The following is a 13373-nucleotide window of genomic DNA, read 5'->3' as shown; positions in this document are numbered from 1 at the left end:
GTAAATAATCGAGTCTGGACCAGACAATCCAGTGATTGACATTATAAGCATCGATCTAATTGGATACAAGTAATTGAGTCTGACCATCTGATCCTTTTGGTTGGCTCTTACAAGCAGGGTTGCTGGAGACCAATTCTAACCCTGTGTAACAGGCCGAAACATTCCCTGGCCAGTTCTTACCCGTCGAAATCTTGCGGGGAAGATCTGGCCTTGGTTAAACCATCCCCATCTTATTTTGAGTAAATCTGATATCCAGTGGAGGGAGTCTAACGTAGGGGAGGATTCAGTCCTGGGGCAAGCATCTCAGGGTAGTGAGACTATGCAACTAACATAATTCCCAGCCAACTGATTGGTCTCTTCTGGTTTAAGAAGTCACTGGTGACTCATATGGGCTGATGACTGACCTCGGTGACAGCACACATGCGTGCTATGGAGCCAATGTTGTTGGTGATGGTAACCAGCGTAGCCTTGGCCAGATCAGCCCTTGAAGCCGTCTCTCTCCTGTCCTTGCTCATCATCTGGCCAAAGCTGGAATACAGTGAAGTAAGGGTGACAATGGTTGATATCAAACGATCAGACCTATCTACTAAGACTGTCCCCTATATACCAGTGCTGTCCCCTATCTACCAACACTGTCCCCTTTCTACCAGTGCTGTCCCCTATCTACCAACACTGGCCCCTATCTACCAACACTGTCCCCTTTCTACCAGTGTTGTCCCCTATCTACCAACACTGGCCCCTTTCTACCAGTGCTGTCCCCTATCTACCAACACTGTCCCCTATCTACCATTGCTTTCCCCTATCTACCAACACTGTCCCCTTTCTACCAGTGCTGTCCCCTAGCTACCAACACTGGCCCCTATCTACCATTGCTTTCCCCTATCTACCAACACTGTCCCCTTTCTACCAACACTGATCCCCTATCTACCAGTGCTGTCCACTATCTGCCAGTGCTGTCCCCTATCTACCTATCTACCAACCGTACCCTATATTTACCAGTGATGTTCCCTATCTACTAGTGCTACCACCTATCTACCAGTGCTGTACCTGCTGGCTACAGTTTCCCCCTTCAGGTTGAACTTGTCATAGTCACCGCCGTAGATGTCCCGCACCAGTTTGTCCACCTTAGTGGCGTCTCCCTCGGATGCCAGCTGGATGGCGTCCTCAAACGTCTCACAGTTTGTCAGCAGACAACACAAACCCAGGAATGTTCCACCTCCCAGACTAAAAGAGAAGGTCGACAGGCTGAACAGCAGGTAATGTAATAATTGATATTGACATCTCTTTTAAAATATCTACACAAACAAGCAGCACAGAAATAAGTAAACAATCACCTGGTACCTGACACTTTCCAGTACTCAGAAGGGGACTTGACAGCCAAGATGCTAACCCCTGATCCGATATTGACGAGGTAGGGATACGGATTCCTGAAGTCGAGGGGCCTGACACTCTCAAGAACTAAGAAGGGGACTTGACAGCCAACTACCTGATCCCTGACTTGTAGACACACACACCTGGTACCTGACACTCTCCTGTACTCAGAAAGGGGACTGGACAGCCAACTACCTGATCCCTGACTTGTAGACACACACACCTGGTACCTGACACTCTCCTGTACTCAGAAGGGGACTTGACAGCCAACTATCTGATCCCCGACTTGTAGACACACACACCTGGTACCTGACACTCTCCTGTACTCAGAAGGGGACTTGACAGCCAACTACCTGATCCCTGACTTGTAGACACACACACCTGGTACCTGACACTCTCCTGAACTAAGAAAGGGGACTTGACAGCCAACTACCTGATCCCTGACTTGTAGACACACTCACCTGGTACCTGACACTCTCCTGAACTAAGAAAGGGGACTTGAAAGCCAAGTTCCTGATCCCTGACTTGTAGACACACTCACCTGGTATCTGATGATATACCTGACACTCTACTGAACTAAGAAAGGGGACTTGACAGCCAAGTTCCTGATCCCTGACTTGTAGACACACTCACCTGGTACCTGACACTCTCCTGAACTAAGAAAGGGGACTTGACAGCCAAGTTCCTGATCCCTGACATGTAGACACACTCACCTGGTACCTGACACTCTCCTGTACTCAGAAGGGGACTTGACAGCCAAGATGCTGACCCCTGATCCAATATTGACAACGAGGTAGGGATACGGATTCCTGAAGTCGAAAGGGACCTTCTGACAGAGCTGGGAGTTGCCTGGGTCGGTCCAGTAGTAGCACTCGAAGGAGGGGTTGAAGCGGTCGATGTAGTGGATGCCCTTTAGGAGGCACTCAAGCTCGTCATATTTGTGCAGGCGAAGACTCACCATCTGTGGGAGAAAATACAGGTATGAATTAATATTATCAAACTGATATATTCTGGTCGTAGATCTAGCATTCCATACACCAGACATAGATACACCTACATAAATATGCCCTTGCCACAAATACAGGCATAAACTCTCAGCTGTCAATAACAACCACTGATGTAATGCTGGTACCCCTATATGCAAAGGGTTATTGTTAAATGGAAGGCTGTCTATAGGAGCATTATCCCATATCTGTATCCCATATCTGATATGTCCATCTTCTGTGTCTACAGCTTCATCAGCCCAGCTCACCTTATAGAAGTCCTCCTCGAACTTGTAAGCCCCTCCTCCGGTGGCACAGATTGCACTAGATAAACTGGAAAAGTTCTTGGATTTTGCTAGATCAATAAAAGCGTACATTTCCGTGGTGGGGAAACGTATAAAGTGCAGGGATCCACGTCTGTTTCCTATCACTTGGTTGGGCATTTCAAGATGGACGTCTCTGATCCCTGTCTTGCCGTATGCGACGTTCCCCGTCAAATAGCGGCGGATAGTCCGCAGTGTCTCCACTTCCTCTTGCTCCTCGCTGGCTGCGATGTCTCGTGGCTCGAAGTACACCAGCTTCGTCAGTGTCCCGCCGATGTCCATGCCGAACCATGGCATCGCTGAAACAAACACAGGAAGGTGAGAAGAGTCAGCACGGAGTGAGTGAAGGAGGGAGGGTGCTGGTTGGGAAAGAGGGTGTTCAAAAGGTCGTGAACGAGTGAGTGAAGAAGGAAGGGTTGTTGGTTGGGAGAGTGTACAAGAGAGAGGCTCTGTTTGTAAGGATGTTGGTTAAGGGTGTTCAAAAGGATGTGAATGAGTGAGTGAAGGAGGGAGGGTGTTAATTGAATAAGAGGGTGTTATTGAGGGAGTGAGGAGGGAGGGTGTAAATGAGGGGAATGTGTACATGACTACACAGAGTGATATTCAGTCTCCCAACTGCCTGTAAAAAAAGGATTACCGGTATTAACATGAGCAACATTCTACAATATCGACATTACTGAGGCATGACAATACTACTGTCCGTTTGGCTCCAAATAAGAATGATGTATTGGAGAAAACACGCTTACGCTTCGCCCCCTTGGTTTTTCCCTCTCCCCAGGGCATGCTCTGTCTACCAAAACCGAGGAAAAGTGTTTTTCCATACTTATAAACCGAAAAAAGAAACTTCAGACAACATTTATCAACATTTTTATGTTTCCAACATACTTTCCATGAACCTTAGGAAACGCACGTAAAATATCTGTTGCTGGCGTACGGGTCTTGAAAAGGACATTCTAAAAACCAGTGAGGCTTATCAACACCTCTGTAGCCTCGTGGTACACTCACTGGGCTACAGTTATGAAGGTTGCGAGTTCGATCCTTGGGAATATAAAGAAAACATTTCTCATTTGATTTTACATTTCATTACATGTTACAATCTGAACGGAAGTTACATTAATAAAATACCCAGGACATTATATAAAATCCCTGGGATATTATAGCAAATATGACTTGAATATCCTATAAAATCCCTGGGATATTATATAAAATCCCAGGGACATTACAACGTCCCTGTTTATGAGATTTAACCCGACTGGAAAGTAAAACCTCACAATAGGTTTTAATGCCTATAGAAAGAAGTCTCTTACTTAATAGTGATCCCAATGAATAGGTTTATAAAAATTAGAAAATAACTCAAAATCCAACCAAATTCAAATAATTAGCTGTATCGACATTTTCCCTTATTCTTAGCCTGTGCTGAATACCTAACTTACCGGCAGTGTTTAACAGGGAGTCCATGCTGGCATGTGTGCTCAGTGTCTGCTATTAGAGGTGTTATTCAAATGTTTTCATATATAAACATGATAAAGATATATGCATGCAGAACTCACTCAAACGGATCATCAAATCTTCAATATGAAACTGCAAGGAAGTAATCACATTATCATGGTAAGAAATTGTCAATATATATATTTTTCCTAATATATTTTCTGCACAAGTAGCCTTAACTTGCATGTGAGGTTTCTCCTTGGGGAGGTGGGAAAGGGAGGCAAATAACATGTTAGTCTCTCATTTTTGCCTCTAAAAGTCCGCAAAACATTACTTCTGGAAATCAAACTCAAACTTTGTGAGGTAAGGTGAAATTGGGTTTAACGTCGCGTCCAAGATTGTGTGCATGTACGTGTGTGTGTGTGTGTGTGTGTGTGTGTGTGTGTGTGTGTGTGTGTGTGTGTGTGTGTGTGTGTGTGTGTGTGTGTGTGTGTGTGTGTGTGTGTGGCTGCTTGTACTAGACCGGACTGATGCCGATTTATAGTGCTAGCACACTTAGATACCATACCGCAGTTTAACATGAATACCCCACTCAGACACAGTATACTGACTCCGAGACGACCAGTCCTTGCTTTAACCCCTTAATGCCGAGCGCCAGACAGGGTAACAACAAGTACCATCTTTATATAGGGCTGGGAGGGGTAACTCAGGTAATCGGATCGGGTGGTTGGGAGTAGTACCAAATACCCACAGGACCTCCGGCCCCATGGTTAGTTATGTGACATATTGTTTTATGATTATAACAAAAAAACTACCCAAAAAGTCGCTAACGTCCGAATTTCTTTCCGTCTATGTATGCACGTTTGACTTTTATACATCGGTGTAAAGATATAGCGTATGCATGATCAGGTTGTTTTATATGTGTATCTCAAAACAGTTTTTGCCAGGGCTCCATCCACATCCTCAATCGAGTGGCTGTAGACAAGATCACAGAAGTTTATGATGTTTCACGGATGTGTCTCCATGTCAGGTTGACTCCGAATATAACGTTTCCTACATGAAGACACAATATCTTTTATGTCGACCCAACAATTCATCTTGGATTCAACATTGTTCAAACCAAAGTGCCCTTAATTGAAAATTGGGAAAAATAATTTTTTAGTTCAAATTGGGATTTCTTTGAAATTCTTATTTTCCTATATTCTGAGGTATTTTAACATTGCAATAATGGAAACATAAGCACAAAAGCGTCTTCCTCTTCATTGGTGTTATTATCGGCAACATACAGTTACCTCCATCACTTACCTCTACAAAGCCATAACATTAGTTATAACTATTATGAGGGGCGGTCAGGTAGCCTAGTGGTTAAAGCGTTCGCTCGTCACGCCGAAGACCCGGGTTCGATTCCCGACATGGGTACATTGTGTGAAGCCCATTTCTGGTGTCCCCCGCCGTGATATTGCTGGAATATTGCTAAAAGCGGCGTAAAACCATACTCACTCACTCACTATAACTATTATGACTATTGACACGTATTGTGAAACGCTTAATTCCAGTTAGGAGAATTTATACTGATATTCGCTCCATACTTAGGGGACCGCCTCCGTGTTCTGGTGGTAGAGCGTCCGCACGGAGAGCGGAAGGTCCGGGGGTTCGATCCCCAGCCGCGTCATACCAAAAGACGTAAAAAGATGGTACTTGTTGTTACCCTGTCTGGCGCTCGGCATTAAGGGGCTAAAACAAGGACTGGTCGTCTCGGAGTCGGTATACTGTGTCTGAGTTGGGTATTCATGTTAAACTGAGGCATGGTATCTAAGTGTGCTAGCACTATTAATCGGCATCAGTCTGGACTTGTACAAGTAGCCACACATACGTGCATGCACTCCGCTATTTAAGTGCAATAATCTTGGACGCGACGTTAATCCCCATTTCACCTCACCATACTTAGGGGACAAATATCGTCCTCTGAGAAAGTCTAGATAACCTCCTGTGCTTTACTTAAGTATTATTCATACAAAGTTTTCAGACATGTTCATATGAATGAGAACTAGACTTGTTCATTTCATCATATCATTATTTTGTACTTCTTTCAATATTAAATGCAGAGGTCAAGTTAAAACTTGCCGAAAAGGCTGATAAAAGAAGATTTCATGAAGCAAGTTTTTAATATTTGAACACCAAGTATTTGACCCAAGCTGAAATCTTGGGAGATGTCGATACAGTGTCCAAAATACCTGCTGCCCACTGCCTCGTGGCTAGTAACATTTCTGTCAGAAAGATGAAATTATTCCAACATGTCAGACTGTCCCGTAGGAAAGTGCATTGCGACACAGACAATGATGAGACATTTATATGAGTCACTAAATGAGAGCAAGAGCAAGCTTTGTGATTATAAAGCTGTAAAAATCAAAGGCACACAGTGAAGTAAGCCAATGATTATCTCCTCCAGCATGTATTCTCAACTGTGGACATGTAAGTTTTAAGACAAGCTGGTTACATATATGTATTGGGAGTAAATACTATGTCAGACACTGTGTAGGTAGTGACACGACATGCACTTGTCATGAACTTCCTCACACTTAGACTTTCTCTTCAAGTTGGAACGGGGCGGTCGGTAGCCTTGTGGTTCAAGCGTTTGCTCGTCACGCGGAAGACCCTGGTTCGATTCCTGACATTGTACAATGTGTGAAGCCCATTTCTGGTGTGCCCCGCCGTGATATTGCTGGAATATTGCTAAAAGTGGCGTAAAACCATACTCACTCACTCAAGTTGGAACAATCAGCCTTTTGGATCCATTTAGCCATTTTTGTGTACTTGAACAAGCCAGACGTTAAAAGCTTCAAGTGTAAAAATGAAAATAGGCTTGTTGTCAACAATTTAAGTATGTCTGATGATTTTCACATCATTATTACATACTTTTCTGAAAATTAAATTTTTACACTTCCAGTGAGTCAATAAGGGCCCTTATTCCATTTTGTCCTGACAATAACCAAGGTGAAGGACACATTGTTCATCATCATATGCTCCCAAATTAAACCTGGATCGGTGTTTCAAACAAGGAGGGTCATGGAGTCCTTGAGATCTGCTGTTACAGTATTTGAATCTAGTGACCCCCGATCATGGTAAAATCTCAGCTTATTTTTTAAGACAAGTGCCATCTTCCCGTGGCAAGGGCGTTAACTGACTATAAAAGTCCAGTTTCCACCCTTGCCGACATGGCTGAAAGTTCCAGGTCAATTATACAGACACCAGTGGCTATTTCAAGTTTAGTCCCTTCTATGTCCCTCCTATTGACCAATCAGATTCCACCTCTCATATCACTTGCAATTGTTTCAAACAAAATGGCGGCACCCAGTCAAGATGATCTGATCGATAATAAATGATCTATATTGTAATAAAACTGGCCCTATCTTGCTAAGTGCATCAAATCACTTGTGTACTGTCATAGCAACTGATTTACAACACCCATTGTCTGAAGAACATTTAATTGCAAAGGCTCATTACCCTGGAGCCATGACATCTATATGCCTTGAAACATTTAATTGCTGTTATTTATAAGATGCTAATCCTATTTGTTAATCCCCATTTTTGTGTACATCGACCGTCTGCCATCCTGCTGATGAATTACTGTTTATATTTATATTTATTACTTACTAAATGTCAGGTGACCTTGGCTATACAAGCCTTGGTCCAGAGAGATTGAAAAGAGAAAGAAAGGTCTTACCCTAAGCCTAGCTAGGGTTAGGCTCGGTGCTCCGGGGCACCTAGACAACAACCACTACCACTATGTGCTGACCTGGCACATAGTGTCTTTTGTATGTATATATCTACATGTATAAAGTAAAACAGTATGTACCACAAGATATCATCTCCAAGTTGTCACTTCCTACTGAGAACCATACGTCGGCCCCTTGCATATACCAGTATGCAAATTATTCATTAATCAACGTCAGACCACACGCGTTGTTAGTACCTTGATTAAACACATGAAAAGATTTTCCAAATATCTGTCGACGCCCAGTTAGCAGGATACACACTTTGCAAATCTTTCAGTCGACTGAAATCTGCACGTTGAAATCCATGTTGTTTACAAACCGGATGTCTAGTTCATTGTGATTTTGATTGGACTATGCATAGACTCGTTAGTCCAGCCAAATTGTAACTCCGGGATGTTTTTGGCAAGGCAATATATTGTCAAGGGTGGAAACTTTCAACTGTCATGCTCAATTTCGAACACTACACTGTATCATTTATAGGACGGTGCTTTGCCAGGCATTTTGAATTGCAATATATAGTGGTACTTAGTTTTGTATTGTGATGCGCATTGCAATATACTGCCATTACCATTTTAATGAGTTCTGCAGTGATGTAGAGATATTGCTGGTTGCGATGATGTGTAAACAGTAGCAACACTGGACCACGGTTACTGGAGGCAATAACTGTGTAGGTGAAAGTCGTGTTGGGTAGTGCCACTCACATGTATGATCACCTTGTTTGTTTGTTTGTTTGTTTGTTTGTTATGTTTGTTTGTTTGTTGTTGAACGCCGCACTCAGCAGTATTCAAGCTATGTGACGGCAGTTTGTAAATAATCAAATCTGGAGCTGACAATCCAGTGATAGATGTCATGTGCATCGATCCACACAATTGGGATAAGATGACATGCATCAACCAAGTCAGCTTGCCTGACCACCCGATCTCGTTAGTTGCCTCTTACGACAAGCATAGTCGCCTTTTAGGGCAAGCATAGGTTTCTGAAGACCTATTCTACCCCGGAATCTTTCCTACATGAAGACACAATATCTTTTATGTCATAACTGTTGGCTCAAGGATTCATCTAGGATTCAAAACAAAGTGCCCTTAACTGCAAATTGGGGAAAAATCATTATTTGGTTCAAATTGGGATTTCTTAAAAATTCTTATTTTCCTTGAGGTATTTTAACATTGCAATAATGTAAAAATAAGCCTGATCTCGTTAGTTGCCTCTTACGGCAAGCATAGGTTGCTGAAGACCTGTTCTACCCCGGATCTTCTCGAGTCCTTGTTCCTTGTTGTTCCTTGCTTGTTCCTATTACTGTTTCATATTTTTTTTACCAGAAAGATACTGATCCATTACAACATCTGGCAAAGCGTATTTTTGAGGTTTATACCATCAGTCTTACTGACTAGTGATAACATACCAACAAATACTTAATTGAAAACATAATAGAAAATCATTTTGTTTTTTGTTTGTTGTTTAACACAGCACTCAGCAATATTCCAGCTATATGACGGCGGTCTGTAAATCAAGTCTGGACCAGACAATCCAGTGATTGACATCATGAGCATTGATCCACGCATAGTCGACTTTAATGGCAAGCATGGGTCGCTGAAGTCCTATTCTCAACCTGGATCTTCACGGGTCAAATAATAAAAATAGATATGATAAAATAATTGAATGGTGAGTGAGTTGAGTTATATCACGGTGTGTCAGCTTAATGTGGGAGGAAAGCTTCGGTGAAACCCATGAGCACAGGTATGGTGCTGACAAACCTTGAAACATACATGGGGCAAACCGGATTCTAACCCACAATCATAGTTTTCTGGCATGCCAAAGGGACGCAACTCTGCACCGCATATCGCAGCACCTTAGACGACTGGGCCACCCGTGCCCCCTGATAAAATAACACATAATGACATCCACCACTTGAAAAGCATGAACCTCTACAAGTACCCGGGATTCCTTTCACTTTAACGTTACAAGACTTGACTCGGGCTAGATAAGTGGACAATTCAACTCCTACCCTGAAGGGATTTATCTGGGTTAGATATTTTGAGAGTCCAGTGGACTAATAATAATAATAAGTGCATTTATAATGCGCCAGATTCCATTCACCAAGCGGATGCTCATAGCGCTACACTATTATTACCCAGGTCAATGGATCAGTGAACACTCGATTCTTTTCCTTCTCAGCTCCCTGGGGAGTATACAACCCAAGCTGCCTGTGAGGCGCTAGAAGGTTAACAGCCACATTACCATCACATCCTACCGGGTACCCACAGCGTATAACTGGGGGGGTCCTAGGTTAAAAAAGGGGGTACCAAAAAACATAAAAAATTGAATGCAACAATTTTAATTCAAAGGCAAAAAGTGAGTAGGACTCACTAATACCCCTGTCTTCGACTCCAACATATTTCAAAGTTAAAAATATATCAAAAAGCAACATTTTCTCAGAAAATAGAATTATCAAAATCAATCTTTGCACTGCACCTCTCCTACTGGTATAGAAACTGTACCCCCAATTGGAAATCCATGAAGTAGTATTTAAGTTATAGGTCGCCCAAATGTCGAATTCAAAAATATTATAAGTTCCAAACATGAAAAAAATTCATATTCATGTATAAAAATACATCTTTGCACTGCACCTCTTCTATTATCATATAAACTGTTCACTAAATTTGAAAAGAATCCATGCAGTAATTTTCAGTTTATAAGTCACACAAATTTTTAAGTAATAATATTTAAGTAAAAAAAATAAAAATAGCTGTATTTTTTCATAAAATCCTGACATTGAATTCAAACTTTGCACTGCACCTCTCCTATTGGTATAGAAAGTGTTTACCAAGTTTGAAAAGAATCTATGTAGTAGTTGTCAAGTTATAGGTCTCACAAAAGAATGTCCTCGGACAGACGGACTGAATTCCTTGGTGTAACAATATACCCCCGCCCTGTCTTACCTGCTTGTGATAACATATATAAAACTTTCACTCAAGTTTCTTTGTGGACTTTGCACTTGAAGAGTACTCAAACATGCCCCTTTACACTGCAATATTTATTGCAGAGGATTGTATCATGGCTTACCGGTGTGCTAGTACTGCTGTGTGGTCTAATCGGAACTGCATTAATTATGGATAATGCTTATTTTAACCGAGGAACATTTTATCCAAATTTAAGCCCAGGGCTTCCAAAAAAGGAAAAAAACATGATAAGAAGAATGAAATTCCCAAGTTTAAAGAAACATTATTCACTAATGGAACAAGTGTGCAACATTTTAACATACGACTGGAAAATTAAGAGTGAAGAACACATTCAAAATTGAAATGACAGCTGTCAAAAAAAGTAACAACAAACCAATATCGCAGTAACCGTATTCGCCGTAATTAGCACCCCGCTCTAATAAGCGCCCACGCCGATATTTGTTAATATATTGGCTAGTGAACAATCCCAATTAGCACCCCTTCCAATTGATCAATGTACACATGACTTATATATTTGTGTATAATACACACTCGTGTGTTATATGCACCCTTAATTATGGGCAATTAAATTCTGGAAAAATATATCTGTCGTACATATAAACATTTCAGGCTGTCAGCATAAATCACGAAATTTACGATCTTTCAACTCTGTATTTTTCACCAAAATAATATTCAATAATCTAATTTTGAGAGCGCCCTGGGCACTTATTACGTCGAATACGGTATGCTGTCTGTCGTATGTGTTTAAAATGTCACACTGAATATCCAGAATATCACATACGGGTCCAATATGGCTTGAATAAGTAGAAACCTCCAACAGGTGCAATAAGGTGCAATATTGATCAAATAGAAGCGTGCTTCAACACTTGTTGAAGAACATACGGTATAGGACATCAATCAGTGCTTCAATAAATTTAAGTCCATGTGCTTAAAAGAATTTTATTCTTTCTGTTTTTGAACCCATGGATAAAATAACTTGGGGGCTTAAAAATGTGCAGTCCTGGTAATCATTTACATGAAATGTTACTATACAACTGTCATAGCGACTGATTTACGACACCCATTGTCTGAAGAACATTTAATTGCAAAGGTTCATTACCCTGGAGCCATGACATCTTTATGCCTTGAAACACTTAATTGCTGTTATTCATTAGATGCTAATCCTATTTGTTAATCCCCATTTTTGTGTACATCGACCGTCTGCCATCCTGAACAGGATGTGCAAGTATGTCACTGATGATTTACTGTTTACATTTATATTTATTACTTACTAAATGTCAGGTGACCTTGGCTATATAAGCCTTGGTCCAGAGAGATTGAGAATAGGTAAACAATAGGATAATCCACAACCCCTAAATAACAATCTCAAAAACCTAAACACATCTCAACAAACCTGCTCAACCAGTACCCACCACCTACTCCCTAAAAACACACCTCTCACTACCAACTCACTCCACACAAACCCACTCACCACATCCACTCCCCTCACCCCACTAGCCACAAAACATGTCCGACTCCCGCAACACTACCCAGGCAGACATCCACCAAACAGAATCACCCACACCTTCGGAAGCCCACAACACTTCCGGGAGGACATCCATCCCACTCATACCTGACGGTTTCGGCTCCAAATCACCAGTAGCTTCACCCACCAAAACAGCCGTATCGCCGATCCCCACAACAAACACCAAAAAAAGGAAGCTGGACAGTTCCAACACACAACCACCACCAAACATGTCGCCCGCATCCATCATCACCACATTCGCCCTTTACTTTTGCGCTACAGGCCCCATAAACGTGCTTTCTAAATGTCTCACAGCCAATAAAGTAGGAATCTGGTTCAAACAGCACAAAATTCACTTCAACAAAATTAAAGAGGCTAACAAAGGTTTCCAAATAATTTTCCCAGACCAGGACTCCCTAAACGCAGCCAAAAAAATCACCCAAATCTTCCAATACACAGTAACTCATCAAACCCCAAACTGGCAGCTATTCACTAGGGGCGTAATCAGAGTAAATCCTAAAGAAAACAACGAAGACTTAGACATGTACGCACAAGACGCTAACGATAACCAAGATATGTACCCCCAACCTAAAATAACAAGCACCCGAAGAATAACTTCAAATAGAAACGGTAAAATCTCAAACACACCAATAGTCATAATCAATTTCCAAAAATCAGCTAAATATCCAGAAGCACCTAAATTTATCTCCTTCGGAGCAACCACTAAATTAGAAGTCAAACCATACATAAAACAAGTTAAACAATGCTCTAACTGTCTCCAATACAACCACACAGCCAATCAATGTAAATTCAAAAAAACTAAATGCAGGAAATGCGCCCAAACTGACTGCCCAGGGACATGCACACCCTGGTGCATACACTGTAAAAGCATACAACATTCCTCACTATCCAACCACTGCCCTCATAGACACACCCTCACACAACAGGCCAACAAACGCATCAATATCGACACGGCCAAACTCCAAACAAAAAGACAACCACAGCATACAAAACAACCTCTGCTACCC

General features: G+C 41.8%; 1 protein-coding gene across 2 annotated transcripts in view; it reads right to left on the bottom strand.

Annotated features, from left to right (window-relative positions):
* Window positions 1-13373, bottom strand: part of LOC124117329 (pantothenate kinase 3-like) — a 38104-nt gene that overhangs the window by 2336 nt on the left and 22395 nt on the right. For both annotated transcript variants that reach the window (XM_048387044.1, XM_048387045.1), the window contains exons 2-5: window positions 2624-2976; window positions 2085-2332; window positions 1048-1224; window positions 405-528 (exon numbers count right to left, since the gene is read on the bottom strand). In XM_048387044.1, coding sequence (XP_048243001.1) covers window positions 405-528; window positions 1048-1224; window positions 2085-2332; window positions 2624-2976 — 902 coding nt within the window. The remainder of the gene's footprint in view (window positions 1-404; window positions 529-1047; window positions 1225-2084; window positions 2333-2623; window positions 2977-13373) is intronic.

This window comes from Haliotis rufescens, unplaced genomic scaffold, assembly GCF_023055435.1.
Source record: "Haliotis rufescens isolate VD_foot unplaced genomic scaffold, xgHalRufe1.0.p SCAF_64, whole genome shotgun sequence".
Lineage (NCBI taxonomy): Eukaryota > Metazoa > Mollusca > Gastropoda > Lepetellida > Haliotidae > Haliotis > Haliotis rufescens.
The sequence above is the reverse complement of the archived record's forward strand: the minus strand, read 5'-3'. Positions and strand labels throughout refer to the sequence as shown.